This window comes from Carassius auratus, chromosome 27 (genome assembly GCF_003368295.1).
Source record: "Carassius auratus strain Wakin chromosome 27, ASM336829v1, whole genome shotgun sequence".
Classification (NCBI taxonomy): domain Eukaryota; kingdom Metazoa; phylum Chordata; class Actinopteri; order Cypriniformes; family Cyprinidae; genus Carassius; species Carassius auratus.
In genome coordinates this window covers 1,360,004-1,377,581 of record NC_039269.1, presented here as the reverse complement: position 1 = coordinate 1,377,581, position 17,578 = coordinate 1,360,004, and the positions used below count along the sequence as shown (strand labels likewise).

Below are 17,578 nucleotides of genomic sequence, written 5' to 3'. Positions count from 1 at the left end.
AACAGCTATCATAGACTGTGAAGAGGCCTTTTTTGGCCCCTTATCTGGAATTTTGGGAGCATTTTGTTAATTTCGGTCAGAAAAAAACTATGGAGGTGAAGGTCGTAGATGGTTAAACACCCAACAAGGACTAGTAGACATCTATGTTGTTGGCTGGTCGGTGCTATTTGCCATCAGAGTGGTCCGATCTGATTTAATATCTTAATTTCCTCTCAAATTACCCTTTCCATTTTACAAACATTTATATTAGGAGCAAATAAGCATGAATGAGAAGCAGGAAATCGTGAGAGTAAATTGCTAAAGCTCACAAATCACTTGTTTACGATATTTGGTGTAAGGTCACCATGACAACATGTTTTTATATTTGAGGAGTGTCTATTGTGTTCTTCCTGGGATTGGTGGATTGGTTAAATGACGGTGCAAATGTGCTGGAAAGGTCAGTGAAAATAACTCTAAAACAAGACTCTTTTAGAGATGGGCTATAAATGAACACAAAATAGGACAGGATGTTATTTCTCTGGCCACGTATCATAAGTGCGGATGTCCTATTAATTGCTTTATTAAATTTGCTGCCTTTTCATGCTGTTTTGGACTGAAAGGAGAACACAAAGGATTATTAAAATTAGATGTGAGTGATTTTTTTATTCTTATTGAAATGTTATTGGGAACATCGGATCTGAGCCTCCCAACTAAGCATCTCAGATCTCTCACTTAATGCATGACATTTCTGCAGTGATATAACTGCTCCCAATGGGCTCAGTTAAGAGCTTAATCAACAGCACATACAAGAAACAGTCGGATAAATATGAAAGAGTGAAATATTAAAGATGGGGTTGGGATTGACTTAACAAAGGCTTCACTTTAGCAGGAATTGTATTTAGTTGTAGGAAGACCTGATGATTTCACATCATAAAGCAGTCACAGGTAAGTCAAAAGTCCAGTTGCATTAAGTACTTTTTAGCAGAGATTTTGGTTGGCATCAGATTTTTTATTTATAATTTAAAAAAATTATAAAATCACGCAGTCAACTTCTATTTCAAATATTTGTTGATCTTATATTTTCTATAAAAATCTTGAGGATAACCCCTCAATCATTTTAATCATGAGAAAATAATGAGAAATCTTTCTTGAGCAACAAATCAGCATATTAAAATGATTTCTGTAGGATCATGAAACACCGAAGAATAAATTACATTTTAAAATATTTTATATCATAGAATATATTTTAAATTGTAAAACTATTTTACAATATCATAGTTTCACTGAATTTTATAATTGTTTTTAATCAAATAAATGCAGCCTTGGTGAGCATATAAGAACTTATAAAAAAATCTGACCGACTTGAGTACCGTTTTGGAGTAGATCGTTTTCATATTCAGCTTTTTTTTTGGTGTTGCTGTAAATGTTGACAGTTTGCTGAAAATCCACTTAATAATTAATTTAAAAATGTATGCATGTGTTTATTTACCTCTATCTCTATATGTCTACATTTATGTCTTTACGATAATGTGCTGAATAATTTCTTGATCTTGACGATTTCTCTGTCGATTTCATGATGAACATTTAGCTTAAAATAAGTTCAGATAATATGCTCTTAACCTTTGAATAACCTTTCCAAAATAAATTCATTGCTGTTATCTTCAGGAAGCGCTCAGTGCTGAGTTACTCTGTTGATGTGTTAACTCTAGGCCTTTCAGTACTCAATTAGCTTGAAACAGTTATTATGCAACTTCCTCGTCACCTCAGGAGGAAATGAGGCCAGCTATAGGGTAATAAAAAGGACAACACATAAATATCACCAGCATTCATCACCTATGTAAAAATGTTTGCAGTTCAGTTAGCTGGCATGTACTCGAACACATCGTGCTGGCATTCACAACCCAGATATCCCATGAGCTCTGACTTCTTTTGTTTAGCCGCTGAGGGTTAATGCTCAACCCCTGCCCTTAGTTAGTGAAGGGAAAAAGCAGAAATCTATACATATCTGCTTATAGAATGGGAAAGGAAACAGAACAGGAGCCATGCAGGCTCCCACACTGGACGCCTGTCAGGGATGAATTTCAACAGAGATTCACCCCAAAGGTTCCTCCATGCATTGCTATCTAATGTAAATATATGTGCTGGGGCCGATGCTGATTGAGTTTTTATCCTACGTTTCCCCTTCGGAGCCAGTCCAGTTGACAGTAGTGTCCTTCTGAAAACAGAATGTATCCTGTTTCTGACCCCGTCCCTGTTGCTCTTACCCTACAGCACTCTATTAGGTCTAATAGGATTACATGTGCTGAGGCTGCTTTCAAAAACAGTCCTGAGCCACTGTAGCGTCTGCATGTGTGAAACAAGCTGCAGAGGCAAAAGTTGCAGAGACATTGAATTTAAAAATAATCTTGCAGATAAATTTTAAAGACTTAATGCACGGCAGCATTTTTAGTATCCTTGAGATATTATGAGATATAATATTATATGTGACCCTGGACCATAAATCCAGCCATAGCCCAGGTATATTTGTAGCAATAGCCAAAAAATTTGGCTCAAAATAAATGAAGGAATAAAAAAGGATATTAAGTAAAGATCATGTTCCATGAACATATTTTGTAAATTCCCTATACTGCAAATATATATAAAACTTAATTTTTGATTAGTAATATGCATTGCTAAGGACTTCATGTAGACAACTTTAAGGGACATTTTCTTAGCGTTTTGAATTTTTGCTCACCCAGATTACAGATTTTCAAATAGTTGTATGTCGGCCAAAAATTGTCCTACCCAACAAACCATAACCATACACCAATAGAACATATTTATTCAGCTTTCAGGTGATGTATAAATCTCAATTTCAAAAATTTGACCCTTACGACTGGTTTCGCAAGGTCACATATTTTATATATATTAGATTTTTGACTTTTATAAACCAGTTAATTTCGTTTTGTATTGCGCAGATGAGCAAATCATATCAGTAGTCTACTTAAATTGAAAATAAACTCGAATTAAGTGCAAGAAGAGCACTCATATATTATTACACGCGTTGTAGCGCTGGTGTTATATTATGAAACTCTGACTCGGCTCCTAAAATGTTTCTCGCACTTCTCATGTGTGATTCCACCGTATTGTTGGATGCATTTCTAGCACATGCTGCCGTTGGAAGCAAAATTACGCCAACTGCTACCTTTATAGTCTAAAACTATTGCAGATATACCAGTCGCCAGTAACCAGTCCGCATTGCGAAAGGCTGAGGAAACTTAAGCAGAGTGAAAGCACAAGTCGTTTAGAATCACGCTGTGCAGGATGGTTATAAAGCGGTCCACTGCTGCCCTCTGGTGGGTGAACATTGCATTGTCTTTTACAAAGCAGTACAGATACGTCTTTGGAAATTTCGCGTTATCAAAAGCAGGAGGCAGATCTCAAGAAGACACAGCAGCACACATATCAGACTTGGCTACAGTCCCCAGATTTCAAATATAGTAGTGAATACAAAGAGCCTTGACAAATGTTCTCATTGCCCGCTTTAAATGAGGGCAACATTTTGTTAAACCCTGAACATCGCTTGTGTTGAGAGGACATCAAGTTTTTTGAAGAAAACACAAAGACTTCAATATCAATAAACTTTTAATAAATAGCTTCTCATTAGTTCCTAATATTTACAGCCGTTCACCATTCACATATAAATGTTTCTATTCTTTTAGAGCACATTTTAGGCACAAATTAATTGGCTTTTTTTTTCTGAGGCAATCACCAGATTTCTTTGCAAATTAGTGGCTAGTCGATGAAGTAATTATGCAGGTACAAAACAGAATGATATCCATCGTCTCTCTTCCTTGCTAGGATATATGATGAAGAATTCCATTCAAGTTTGGTCATACAGATCAATGCAATATTCAGTCCATTTTAAATAACATTTACATGGTTTTCAATGCTGTAAGAGAACATAAATGGTCCAAAATGTTAACTAAAAGAAGTTATGATGACTAAGCCTGTGGATCATCTTGTTGATTTGTCTTGAAAATAGTAAATGAAAACCATACAAATAACAGAAAGTCAATAAAAACACACAAAGACAGAAATAAAGTCATAGGTATGGCACCTAAAACCAAATAAACGAAACCTAGACATCGGTTAAAAAACAACAACAACAAAAAAAACAATGATCTGAACGCACTTGAGGTTTTCTCTGGAAAAAGCAAACATTTATGTCGAGATCTGATAAAAGTATTCAAAGTTTGTCTCACCAGAGAAAAAAAAAAAAAAAGCACCGCAAATAGCAATCGGCCACAAAATTTGGGGTCTAAAATTACAACGACGTGCCCAGAAAGCTCAGCTCTAACAGAAATACCACGTTTAGAGTCTAGTATAATACCACAGAACTTTGTAACCTTGTACATCCTACAGTAGCAGCATGTGTGATATGAATTGACTGGATCTAGTGAAGCTCATCCAATAACATGTAAGCTAATCCACCCACATCAGTGCTTGCAGTAATATGAAAACTAGGTTTGCGGTCAGAATGTAAGCTCGTAACCCTGCTAGCCTGTTGTAAAATGGCAGTGCTGACATTCACAGGGAGTTTTGGCGGCGAGGCGGTCGATAAATGAGAATGAAATATGCGCAGTCTCCGACAGGAGTGATACGATTGACCCTTCTCAGAGCGAAGTCTTCATCTGGGTTTGGTAAATGCAATAGAAAGTCACTTAAAGGCATCGTTTACTTCCCCTGCATGAGTTTTTGTCATGATAGAAAAGGAGAGGAAGTACAAACCATTTCATCTGATGTACAAGAACAGGAACTGTGGGCTGAAGGGGCATGATACTACAGCGATGACTGCGTGAAATGACGCTGATGACCTTCTTTCTTAGTTGCGTTTCCTCTAGGATTCAAAAAGATGATGCTCAATCTGTTGTATCAGTAGTACAAAACTAAGAAGAATCAGTAGAAAGCAGCACATCAAAAGTTAGCCTGTAACATCACAACAGACACGTTCCCTATTGTTACAGTTACCAGGTCTTTGGACAAGGAACATTTATATAATTTATATGTTGAAATTCTCAAAGAGAGAGAGAAAAAAAACCCCCACAAAAAAACCAAGTAACAGTAAAAATTAGGAAAACCGTCACCAAGTCTGTATCGGTGGCATACAACTGCGTCTGCTCGCATTTCCCTCACTTGTGCAAGGCAAAATGTCTTTAGCTCTACTTCCTGTTCCTCAAGGCCAAGGTCAGCTCCCGGTTGGCCCAGTTACGCACTTGCAATTTCTGCACCAGTCTCCACACCAGTAGAGGACGATGATGCCATCTTGTGTAAAAAGTGCACTGCACATGTGCGTTCGGGGAGGTTGGGGTGGTGATTGTGAGGGAGTTTGGGGTCTGTTGCCCATCCCGAGTCAGTGGGGCTATACACTGCTGTCCTCCAGCAGAGGCTCCTTACCCTCACAGGGGCCGCCCTGCGAACTGTGTAAGTGGCTCTGTGCGCCATTGTTGTGCTTCTTGTAGCTGCCGGACCGCAGGTTGGGGGCATTGTGCTCTGGGATGAAGAGGGCAACCAGCAGGGACAGCAACACTGAGCACGCTCCGAACAGGAAGGGAGGGCCGGGGATGATGGCACTCTGAAGAAGCATGGATAGAGTGAGATCTTTTGGTAGGTGCATGTTTTGTAATACAGAGATTTCTTCACGGTTTCTCACCTCATCAGTAGGGTTGGCCATGTTGGGTTTGGCGCCCTTCTCTGGGCTCTCTGCGGGGTCCATTTCACTGAGCTCCACGTGGAACAAGTAGAAGACGAAGCCGTAGAGCGCTGGACCCAGACCGTTACACAGACCGCGGATTCCCGTGATCATCCCCTGCACAACACCTGACGCAGAAACAGGACAAACTGAATGGGGCTGCATTTCTCCAACCACTTCTTTAAAAAATGGGCTTCAATACTGTATTAAATAGCAAACAGTTGTTTTGAATCGTAATCATTTCACAATATTGCTGTTATACTGTATTTTTAACAAATGCTGCCTTGTAAGAATAACGGTAGCACTTTATTTTACAGTCCTGTTCCTCATGTACATACTATGTACTTATTATAATTATAACAATAACTATGTAATAACTAGGTACTAACCCTGAACCTACCCCTAAACCTAACAATACCCCATGTAGTTACCTTGTATTACCAGAATTTTCTTAGATAAATACACTGTAAGTACACTATAAGTACATGTTAGTACACGTACTGTAAAATAGTGCAACCAGAATAACAATATTCCTTCAAAAACATGAAAAATAAATAATTTGTGCAAAACCAGAAGTTTTAAACTGTAGTATATTTAAGTAAAATAATTTGAGTTTGTGTATTATTCTAAATTTACACAAAAATAAAATGTAATCTAAAATATAATACAGTATAAAGTTACATGGAAAATGAAATCTAATTTATTATTCTGTCAGCATTCATTAAAACTATTAATCAACTTATTAGAATTGACCAATTCGGAACATCAATAATAATCCAACCAATTGCATAAGATCAGACAGTCATTACTGGGTTAAAAATAAACTGAACTGGTTTATTCTGCACTGGCTGACTGTATATTATCCTGTTTATTACTTGGCTACTAAATACATAAATACACAAAATATCAACGAGTGTAAATGGTTTTCACTGGCTTATCATAATCATTCTGTGGCTAAGGTTAACTAAATGTGCCAGCCAGAGGATTTTGTGTGTAAATATTTTAAGATTGGACACTTGGCAGCATGAATCTCACCTTGTTGGTCGGGGTCTGCGTTGCGGGACACTATGGCACTGATTGCTGGGAAGGTGATGCTGGACATGGCAGCAACAGCTCCAGCGGCCCACATCATCCTAAAGAGACAAATCAACCATCAGACTCTCTCTCTCTCTCTCTCTCTCTCGCTCACACACACACTCTAAATCGGTTTATCTTACATGTATGTGAAACTAGTTTCAGGATTACACACACACACACACACACACACACACACACACACACACGCACACACACACTGATCCAAAACATACACTGTTGAGGTCATGTTTACTTGTCTATTTGAGTTCCAGCCAAGAGACACAGATAGATAACTTGCTGATAGCTTTCCTATAGTTCAAAGAGTAAAGCACAGTGCTAGCAACGCCAAGGTCATGTGTTTGATTCCCAGGGAAAGCATGTACTGCTCAAAAAATAAATGTGTACCCTGAATGCAAGTCGGAAGTCACTTTGGATGAAATTGTCTGCTAAATGTAAATGATGCTTGTAATGAGAGGATCAGTGAGTCAACAATCTTTTCTGGCATTTAAGTTTTTCCAAAATTATGTTTTAGGAAAGTATCTAAGCTCTAAAACATCTAGTTCAACTGAAAATCTTATGAAATGTCACAATAAGTTCTGATTTCAAATACAAATCTGATTACAAACTGAACTGTGCCATGTCTTATGAAGTTTGCTGCCCTCTAGTGGGTTTCTAGATGAACAACTCACCAGGGCTGGGAGCCAAAGCCGTACCAGGCCAGCTGTAGGATCTGAAAGCCAAGGCCTAACAAGATAGTGTTCTTATTCCCTATGGAACGCATCAGGATTCCTAGGACAACCGTCTGCACAGAGAGAGGAATCATTACTGTGAAGTCTTCACTGGCGTCCATTTACACTCGCACAGTGAGCAGATTAGTACGAATGCACACATGCTGTGCTGCTCAGAGTCAGGCAGTACAAACTCACAATGGAACGGGTCAAAAAAAGAAAAAAAAGCCTGGAAACCAACCTGAGCCAAGATGGACAGGATTCCCACCACTGCAATGAAGGCAGCAACAGTTTCTGGTGTAAATCTAATGACCTGGGAATTGAAGACAAAAGTTGGGTAGTTGAAAATTTACACCATTTAAGAAGATTTTATGATTTAGGTTCTAAACATTCAATAACAGAGTTTTAGTTAGTGTGCCACAATCCAGTGAATCTAATTGTGCTAATAATGGGGTTATTTTAGTATTAACTATTAGTATTTTAAATGACTTGTTTTTTGTACGCATTCAGTTTTTATTTTAACATTACTAGTCATTTTGTTGTGTGCTTTTGTAATTTTTTGAATTTACACGCACACATTTTATATATCGTATTTTTCGGACTATAAGTCGCATCTGAGTATAAGCCGCATCAGTCCAAAAATACGTCATGACGAGGAAAAAAACATAAGTCGAACTGGACTATAAGTCGCATTTATTTAGAACCAAGAACCAAGAGAAAACATTACTGTCTAAAGCCGCGAGAGGGCGCTCTATGCTGCTCAGTGTATGCTACAGGAGCACAGAGCAGCATAGAGCGCCCTCTCGTGGCTGGAGACGGTAATGTTTTCTCTTGGTTCATGTCAAATCAATTTTGATAAGTAAGTAACACCTGACTATAAGTCACAGGACCAGCCAAACTATAAAAAAAAGTGTGACTTTAGTCCGAAAAATACGGTATATTTATGTAACATTTTATATATATTTATATAACAAAAATGGTGTTTTAATAGTTTTGAGTTTATGATAGCCACACTGTTATGAAATAAGCCTCTGATTTATGACTGATTTATTAATGGACAAACATATTAACACCAGCAGCATATGGTGTCATCCATGCAGTTTCTATATTTAGATTAATTTCTATTACCGGTAATTTAATTTCCAGTAACTGTCAGTCACAAGGTGGAAGAAAACAAAGTATTACGTAATGATGTTTCTATGAACTGCAGTGATCAGATCAGGCTTCTGGTATTATATTCACACATCTCACAAAACCACACGCTGCTCTGCTCTGCTCTGCAATATGGGCGAATGGCCTTCTGCTAAATAGAAGCACTTTAAGGAAGATGTTAAAAAGAAAGAAAATCACATGACCATCTCAAGCAAGAACAGTTACTTCTAACCATTACTTGAAGGGTGAGGGAAGCTATGTGAAGTACGACTCACGGATATGTGACTCACATTTAGGGTATTTGCTTAAGCAACAACAAGGTTTGAGTGTTTGTATAAACGTCATGGTACATTCATGCTACCTGCAACAAACAGCAGCTGCAACCTCAGAGATCCGCCGTGCAAATACAGAAGAGTTACAGATCTGGGTCTCTGTAGTATTGATGCAAAAGGTATGAACTGTACCTGTCTGAGATACAGGAAGAAACTGGAATACTGTCCAGCCTCAGGCAGGTAAGACAGGAAGACTGTGATGCAGATCAGGAGAACCGTGGAGTCCTGGCCCACCTTACGCAAGGACTGTGAACAAGATTGAGTCACAATGAGAACACGAGACTGAGAGAGAATGAGTGGGCAGCAGCACAGCAACATGATTCATTTAACAAGAGACAAATTACATCTTCGCCATTCTTCGTCAGATGCTTGTTGTTGTACCAGTTTTTAGGTTTCAAGGTTTGCTTTTCCCCATTAAAATGGTATTAACACTGGTAGTGATTTGAGGCAAAAAGGCAACCAGAGTGTGAACAAGCATTTCAGATGGGGAAAAAAATAAAACACACACACAATACGGTTCAAAAGATTGTGGTCAATATTTTTTTTTTTCATTTTTAAACTAGTCTCTTTAATGCTTATCAACATTGTATTTGTTTACGGTAAAGACATAAATTCAAACTTTCTATTTAAATGCATTTAAAAAAGTAATTTATTCCTTTAGGTGACAAAGCTGAATTTTCAGTTGCTAGTCTCCAGTGTCACAACAGAATTCTAAACATTCCGATTTAATGCTCAAGATAATCAGCTCTTTAGAAGTGAGCTCAGTGTATGAACTGTGTTCCCACTGACAAGGTCCCTACACAGTGTTCATAGCTCTACTCCCTGACCAGGGGAAATCTGTTGAAGTTACCTCACTTCGGAACATTCATTCACAGATTTGTGCTGCGCAAAGTCTTCAAACATGGACAAGTGTGACATCATATATATCTGTAAATAAATGCAAATTAAATTGATGTCTCGCACACTTCAATGCACTTTGAATGAAACATATATGTTCGCTTCGAACTGGAATCATGGCGGGATATATGGTGATGTCCACTTTGCATGGCAGTTATGTTCGAAAAGAACAAACATCTGAAGCCATAAAAGAAACGTACATAATATGCAAAATAGGGGGGCGCGAGGGCTGGAATTCAGAACGGCTGCTCAAAATTCGCGTTTGAATCATCAGTGGCAAATCCTTAACATATGTACATATGCAATATCCCAAAATGCACATAAAAGTAGGTGGATGAAAACAGCTATAGACATCAGTTACTCACTGCAAAGGGGTCTGCCTGCTCCCATGAGATGGGGGCTCCCCATGAAGCTGGTCTCATCTTCTCAGGCAAGGACTCAGGAACCGCTACCAGGATAAAACAGATGTCTAGCAGAGCAATTGCTGTGGCAAGGATCACCACCACAGTATCTCCATAGGTCACTGACAAGTAAGCACCGATCGCTGGGCTTGTCACCAAACTGGCTGCAAAGGTGGCCGATACCTGTGGGCAAGGAACAGAACCTTGAGATAAATCAACTGTGCTGACCGCAAGGGAAATGTTCATCGATGCAATTAACATATTCATTTCTTATTTGCAGGGCAAAAGTGGAAACCGCAGACGGCTGTCAAAACAACAGGAAACCAATATCCGCCAAAGCGCAACAAAAAGAGTAAGTGCTGCTGCACGCATGCTGTGAAGTCAGGTTACAGCACAACATCAAAGGGAAGTCATGAATCATGGTCCTCTGCTCACCAAGCCATATGCTGTGCTCCTTTCATGCTCCTGAGTGATATCGGCCACATATGCAAAGATGACAGAGAAAGTGACTGCAAACACACCAGACATGGAGATCACCGCAAAGTACCACCTGTGGGATCAGACAGAGAGAAGGAGACGATCACCAGAAAAATCCTTAAATTAAATGCTTCAAACCTGATAGTAGGAAACAGCTTTCCAAAATAGCTTAAAACTAAGATGATATAAACAAATCAATTAAATGACAACTATGCAAACTTTAATAATGCAAAAGTTACAATAAATACAATAACTATCTCACTGTAAGGTTAAACTCACAACAGTATATTTTATAAGGGATAATGTATATCCAGCTTGTTGTTCTCGCAGAAAAAACCCCAGACAGGGTGATCAGGACCCAGACGTGAAGCGGAGGACAACCTGCGAGAATTACCAGCTGGATGTACATTATCCTGCTTATTACACAGCTACTTGCCACACATGTAAATTTAGATGCAAAATATTGATTGGAGTTGAAATATTTGAATGCAAAAGCTTCCGTGAAGATGGCAAATTCGATTCAATTCAAATTCAAAATTCTAATTCAAACTAAACGGGCATTTAAGGGAAACGGTGCAGTCAAACCATGTATAACAACAACATTTCACCACAAAATAATTTAGGCAATAAAATAAATTTTATTTTTTTAAAAACCTTAACAGTTTGTTAGTTCTCTTATAATCCATTACAGCATACAAAACAGTCATAGCAAGATGGCAGCTGCTGGGTTTGTATGAAACAAGAGCGAGTCCGTGATACCAGGATGACATAGTTAAACAATTGAGAATTGTGTACCATTTTGAATCTAGTTTTAATATTTTATCAGATAAACAAATATAAAAAAAAAAAAAAAAAATTATATAATATATATATATATATATATATAGGCAATATAGCCATAATGCTTTTGCAGAGATTAGTATTGGTTTAGTAAGTTATTTCAGAAAAATCATCAAGAAATTATGTTTTAACTGCCTAATAGTGCTGCACCATATCATCCCTGAATAGGAATTAAGATGTAATGTTAAGGTGTAGGTTGATCTAGGTTTTTTATGTGCTGTCTATATAGTTGGTGATTCTTGAGTCTTTGCCTGTACGCAATGGTCTCCATGTAAGAGACATACCATGGGCTGATCTTCATGAGAGGGATGGGAGCGCAGGTGAAGAACACGGTGAGCAGCAGGAAGGACTTCCGGCCCCACACATCTGACAGAGCACCGATTAGTGGAGCACTCAGAAAAGACAGCAGGCCCTGCGTGAACACAAAGACTCCCTTTAATGACACATTTACTTCAAAGTTATGAAAATACCTGAATGACATGACCAGAGCTTGTCAGGATGTGATAACAGGATGTTTGACAGTAACACTCAGGTCAGGCTGATCACAGAATCTTCTTTATCGGTCAGGTTTAAAAATGATACATTAAGTACCCACAGGGAGAAGAGGGAAAAAGCATGAGTAAAAGCGTACAGCTGAAGTCATTGTCCTACCTTGACACCATGAATAAGTCCGTTCATCAGGAATGTGTGCTGGGGGAATGTCTGATGTAACACCTGAAACAAAAACACAGATTGACCATAAATGTATGCTACCAACTGATAATCGGTTGGCTACAAAATAACCATGAGCTGGTAATTATTCACTAGCTTTACTCTCGGACCATATTCAGAGAAGCACTGCTTCTGGATAACAATAACGATTGGGTGATTCATCACAATACATTTACACAGACTTTGCTCACAATATAAAAGTATGTAACATCATGAACCTTACAATGATTTTAATGCAATTTTAGACTCATTTCAAGATTCATCTTTCACTTATTTAATAACATTTAACATTTAATAACTGACTTTATTAATCATGTATTGTTATATCAGTGCGTATAATCACAATATACAACATGTACAGCAGAGTACAACATGTCAAAATATTAATAAATGTGTTTATGTAGTACACAACTGTAGAAAACTTGCCTAATATTTTACTTCATGCATTTAACATTTTGATTGTACTTGGCAACAACAAACAAGTCTGATTAAAACAGAATAAAAATAAAAAAATGAATACATATCTGTATCTCTACTTATTTGCTCTGAAAATGCTTGCATGTTAAATATCCTCAAAAAGCTAAAAAAAATACAACAAAATCCATTTCCATATTAAAATGATTAATAGGGTAGAAAACCATCTGTTATCTGTAATGTCCGTGTCAAATACCCAAGCTGTCCACAAGCTAAGTTTGATCTATGATCTAAAACGTCATTTGTTTTTCCAGATAAATGAGGGTCATTTGTTATTGCTGCTTCTTTTTTGTGTAGGTAACAAAATAACCACATCGAGTCCAAAACATGTTGTTTTGACTGTGCAATGAAATGACCAACCTGTAATAAAGTACAAGACAAGGCTGTATTTAAACAGCAAAGTTACTTCTTCATTCTGAGAGATTAACTGCTTTCTATTTGAGGCCAAGCACACGTACTGTCATTGCCGTTGATGGCAGTTGCAGGCCTCTAACTGGAGCAATGATTCTCACAGCTTGATTAATCATTAAACTCACTGTATACAACAATATCAATGTTTTACATACTTAAGAGTACTAAAGATATCTGTTCTTTTATGACTGGGAGACAAATCAATTGACCTGTATACACATTCAAAGACAACGTCTTCAGTTCCAAGAGGTCCAAAAGTCTCACAGGGAACATTAAGCTTTACTTATACAGCAGCATGGTTAATTCTCGATTCTTCTAGGCTTAAAAAAAGAAGAAAAAAATTGCATTTATCGGTTATTTTCTAACTGCATTGATATAACAGACTTGAATAAAAGAGAAAACGAACTGGTTATTGGTAATTCAATGTTGTTGGTCTGTTGTAAATTAATTAAAGAATCTGCTTGTATATAGGTCAGATTCATACAATGAGCATGGAAATATGGACAGAAATGTAATGCTACTTTTCCCCACTCTAAATGTGAGAATGAATGCCGTGAACAGACTGTTCCGTTGTTCTGTTGGGAAATGAAAACAAAGCATGTCAACACATTTCACCTGCTGTGTTAGTTTGATATGGCACTCAGATTTTAGGGTGCGCTGAAGCAGAGCTCGACTGCACTGTCTGAAAGAGCAAAACTGTGTCTCTCACTGAGACATACGACTTGTTAGTGTGGCATTTAGCTTGGAGGGTTTGTTAGGCTCATTAGTGCTTCAGTATCAGAGCCAGAGGCTACTAATCAAATAAAAGGCCAGAGCAAAGAGCACGGAGACGACTTTCTGGCTCAACAACCAGCTAAATGCAAATCCTCCTCCCAAATTAGGAAATGAGGACAATGAAGGGACAAAAAAAGGGTCAGTTTATTCATATATGAGACAATAAGCAACTAAGGGTCAATTTAATTTTCAGCCACTACCAATAGCCAGTAATATAACCTTAAAAACTCATCACTAGTGAAATTACATTATTATGTTACATTCATTTTCTATATTAAAAAATAAAATACAGCATTAATTTGTTCGCAAACTTTTGTATTTTTTATATATATATATATATATATATATATATATATATATATATATATATATATATATATATATATATATATATATATATATAAACACACACACACACACACACACTTAAATGCATATTAATATGTATTGAGCTTGGCCTTATTGGTCCAGATTTCACTCTAAGGGGTTGCTGACTTTTACTGAAAGTGAAACCCAACACTGCTTTCAATTCATGCATTATTCAAGAAAAGGAAACTGCAATTCCACTTTGCATGCAGTGTAAATCTCAAGGAAACACCGGCTACAATCAGAGCCACAGATCACTTTGAGACAAAAGGTTGTGCAGAATGCTGTGACTGTCCTGGATACAGTGTCAACAATAGTATCATGCTGACCGGCATAAAAACAATTGGCACAAAGATACAAAGTAAATCCCAGGTTCAGCTTCATTTACAACCATGTGTCCTGACAAACCCTCCATAGCCTTCAGAATAAAAAGGTCATTATTAGCATGACAGCGTTTGATGTTGTTTTAATATGGCTGGGTCCGTTATACTCCGCTGAAACAATCAACTAAAACTGAATGCTTCATTCTGACCCTCTCCATTTGATCAGGATTCATTTATTCAGTTCAAGCCTTCTCAGATTCAGGCAATGGGAAATGTCTATCCTTGTAATGGATACAAAAGGAAGGAAGGATGAATGCAAACATTCATTGCTTGTAATTCGCTCTGATCTGAAATGTGAATGAGGGCGATGAAGCAAAACTGGTTTACCGTAAGCATGGGAGTGGTGAGCAGTCCCCAGGCGAAGAACTCCAGGAAGATAACCACCACCGCATGATAGACACTGGGCTCTCCAAACCCCTGTGGCTAAACAAGAAGGACGTACATTACTAATGATGTTACTACAAACAAACTAAATCAGGCTGGAATGTGAACAACAGGGATAAAGGAAGCAATAAGGAGGAAGTTTGGACAAGAGAAATAGGAGAAGGCTTGATACACAAATATAATATTTGACTTAACGGAGGTTTTATCATCATTTATTACCACTAAATAAACAAGATCACAGTTTGCAATAACAGGGTCCAAAGGGCCTACTATGACAAATTCATTATCTAACACTATCTCTTTATCTAGTGCACTGCAAAAGCTTTCACTTTAGTTTTCACTAAACCAATCCCTAAAAGCCCCAAATTGCCTTGCCATACCCTTATTGAAATTATGCATGCTAAACATCAGAAGTGACTTAAATGGTATGCAAGAAAGCCTGCACTCCTGTGTATAATAGCCTGCAGACTGAGCTCAATGCAACAGATCATTAGAAAATGGGGAGAAAGAGCCGTGGGCTTTGTTGAACTGTGCAAACACATCTTGAATAGCTTGACTGTATTTGTAAAAGCTCTTAAAGTTCAGAAGACCAAAATATTAACTGCTGAATTTGAAGAGCTACTGCTGATACCTAGAGCTGTTATTGTGTCAAACAAAATGATTTTCCAGGACTCTCAAGCTTATCACTTGTACAATAAGTCAATGATTAGAAAGCTCTTGTTATGTACAACTTGTTACAGTGTAAAACCATCTCGCACTTCTTGGAAAATGTGTAGTGTGTTCAAATTACATATTGAAAAAATAAAAAATAATTTACTTTCATAGCAAACATATAATGTAGCCTGGTACAAAATTACCATGCAACTCAGGGGGTTTGTGATGCAAGTTTATAAAAATCTAATCATTTATTAAACTGAATGTAGCATTAAAATAAACAAACGGGGCTTCACAATTAATTAAATTTAAACAGAAATAGATCTTATGGAATCATAAATTATAAAAACAAAGGCTACAATTTAATTGACGTGCTTCTTTTTGGGAATGCAAAGACAGGTGGTTCACTTTATTTACATTTACATAATTTCCAACGTTTAGTGCTTTTTAGCAGTATCAAAAAAAAAAGAGGTCAAAACATTACATGTTGAAAGCTTTTGGGTTTAAAATGTTTGAAAGTGAAGAAATTAAAGACAAATATATATATTTTGTAACTTGCATTAGACCATGCAGACAAGCACAGGTTACAAATGCATGCACAAAACACCATGATTTCAGTGTGTAGAATTAAATTTAGTTTTACTTTATAATTAATATTAACGCCTTTGTAGTCTTTTCAGACATTTTTGAGTTTAAGACCTTCAAAAATGTATTGAGATGTGTTTCCTTCATAGACAATGGTGCCATAGACTACACAGTATTTCATGGGAATTCACTCTACTTACTTGATCGAATACAATTTGACAGCCCATTAGCAGTTTTCTTGACATTATAAGGACAAATCGAATCTTTTTAAAATATGTTTATAACCAAAACACAATGATAAAACCATAAACAAATAATTCTTGTAGAGAACACATCAGGTGAACTGTCGGACAAAACATATCATAAAATGCATGTTGATTTCTATTCTGATGGGACACCCACTTCTTTCACTAATGGTCACCTTAAAGACTATTTATCTTAATAAATTATTCATTATCATAATTTCAAGCTTCAAGTTTCATTTCCAGGTTTTAAGCATAAGGTAACTCACTCGATGTCAACGCAAGCCATGATTGATCTGGTTGGCATTCTCGCCAGCTGGCTTGTTGTTTTCACTATGGGCTGCCTAATGAAACTATTGTCTCTCACAAATTACTGTACATTTCTTCTCGTAAATAAGGAGAAACGAAAGATGAAATCACTAAAAGGTGTCTGAAAGGTTGCAATCGAAACTCAATGTAAAGCTGTTACAGCTCATCCTGTAAAAAACACCTGCTTAGCTTGCTAGCCCTGACTAGCATATGGCTAACTGCCACAAAGAAATGTTTTACTCACAGTGCCTCCATCTTTAATGATGATTTTCTTGGCTAGAAGAATGCTGCGGTTCAGCCGCTTTTTCTTCTTTTTCTCTCCAGTCATTGTTAACTTATATCCATTCTTGTTTGTGGGAGATGGACCTGCGAGGTGTGGCTAAATATTACAGTTTACCGTTAGCATCCACGCTAAGATATGCGACTTCCTGTCGTCAGTCCTGGCACTCGGGGGTCCGGCCCATATTTCTCAACGCGGGCTTCTTATTGGTCAAAGTCATACGGGAGTGGTTTACCTCGCGGTTTGATTGGCTGAGTACATTGTCCGCGCGAGTGAATCCAAAGTGCTTATTACCATAATCGGCACGGGAACACAAAGCAATGAGGAATCCCTCTGTCTTGTAAACTGCTGACTGTTGTGCTATTTTATTGTGTTGTCCTCACTAAAAGAC

The 17,578-nt window shown here is 37.5% G+C and overlaps 1 protein-coding gene across 2 annotated transcripts; it reads right to left on the bottom strand.

Moving 5' to 3' along the window:
• Positions 1 to 3,585: 3,585 nt before the first annotated feature.
• On the bottom strand, positions 3,586 to 17,359 carry mfsd14a2 (major facilitator superfamily domain containing 14A2). 2 transcript variants are annotated; one of them, XM_026205125.1, is made up of 12 exons: positions 17,152 to 17,359; positions 15,061 to 15,150; positions 12,266 to 12,328; positions 11,899 to 12,026; positions 10,733 to 10,847; positions 10,262 to 10,480; positions 9,132 to 9,245; positions 7,757 to 7,828; positions 7,477 to 7,589; positions 6,746 to 6,843; positions 5,672 to 5,838; positions 3,586 to 5,593 (listed from the first exon to the last, which is right to left on the bottom strand). In XM_026205125.1, the coding sequence occupies exons 1-12, from the start codon at positions 17,233 to 17,235 to the stop codon at positions 5,381 to 5,383; spliced, it is 1,476 nt and encodes a 491-aa protein (XP_026060910.1). In that variant the 5' UTR covers positions 17,236 to 17,359; the 3' UTR covers positions 3,586 to 5,380. The 2 variants fall into 2 exon arrangements, with proteins under 2 accessions (XP_026060910.1, XP_026060908.1); XM_026205123.1 differs by having other exon boundaries at positions 15,061 to 15,156; positions 17,152 to 17,358.
• Between the last annotated feature and the right edge of the window lie 219 nt (positions 17,360 to 17,578).

Bases quoted from the DNA above. Each gene is read 5' to 3' on its own strand.
- mfsd14a2 (XM_026205123.1), bottom strand. From the start codon at position 17,235: ATGACTGGAGAGAAAAAGAAGAAAAAGCGGCTGAACCGCAGCATTCTT. The intron at 7,590-7,756 runs GTTGGTTTCCAG...CTCTCTGTGCAG, and splicing joins TCCTGTCCATCTTGGCTCAG to ACGGTTGTCCTAGGAATCCT. The intron at 5,839-6,745 runs GTGAGATTCATG...TTTCTGCGTCAG, and splicing joins CGCAGACCCCGACCAACAAG to GTGTTGTGCAGGGGATGATC.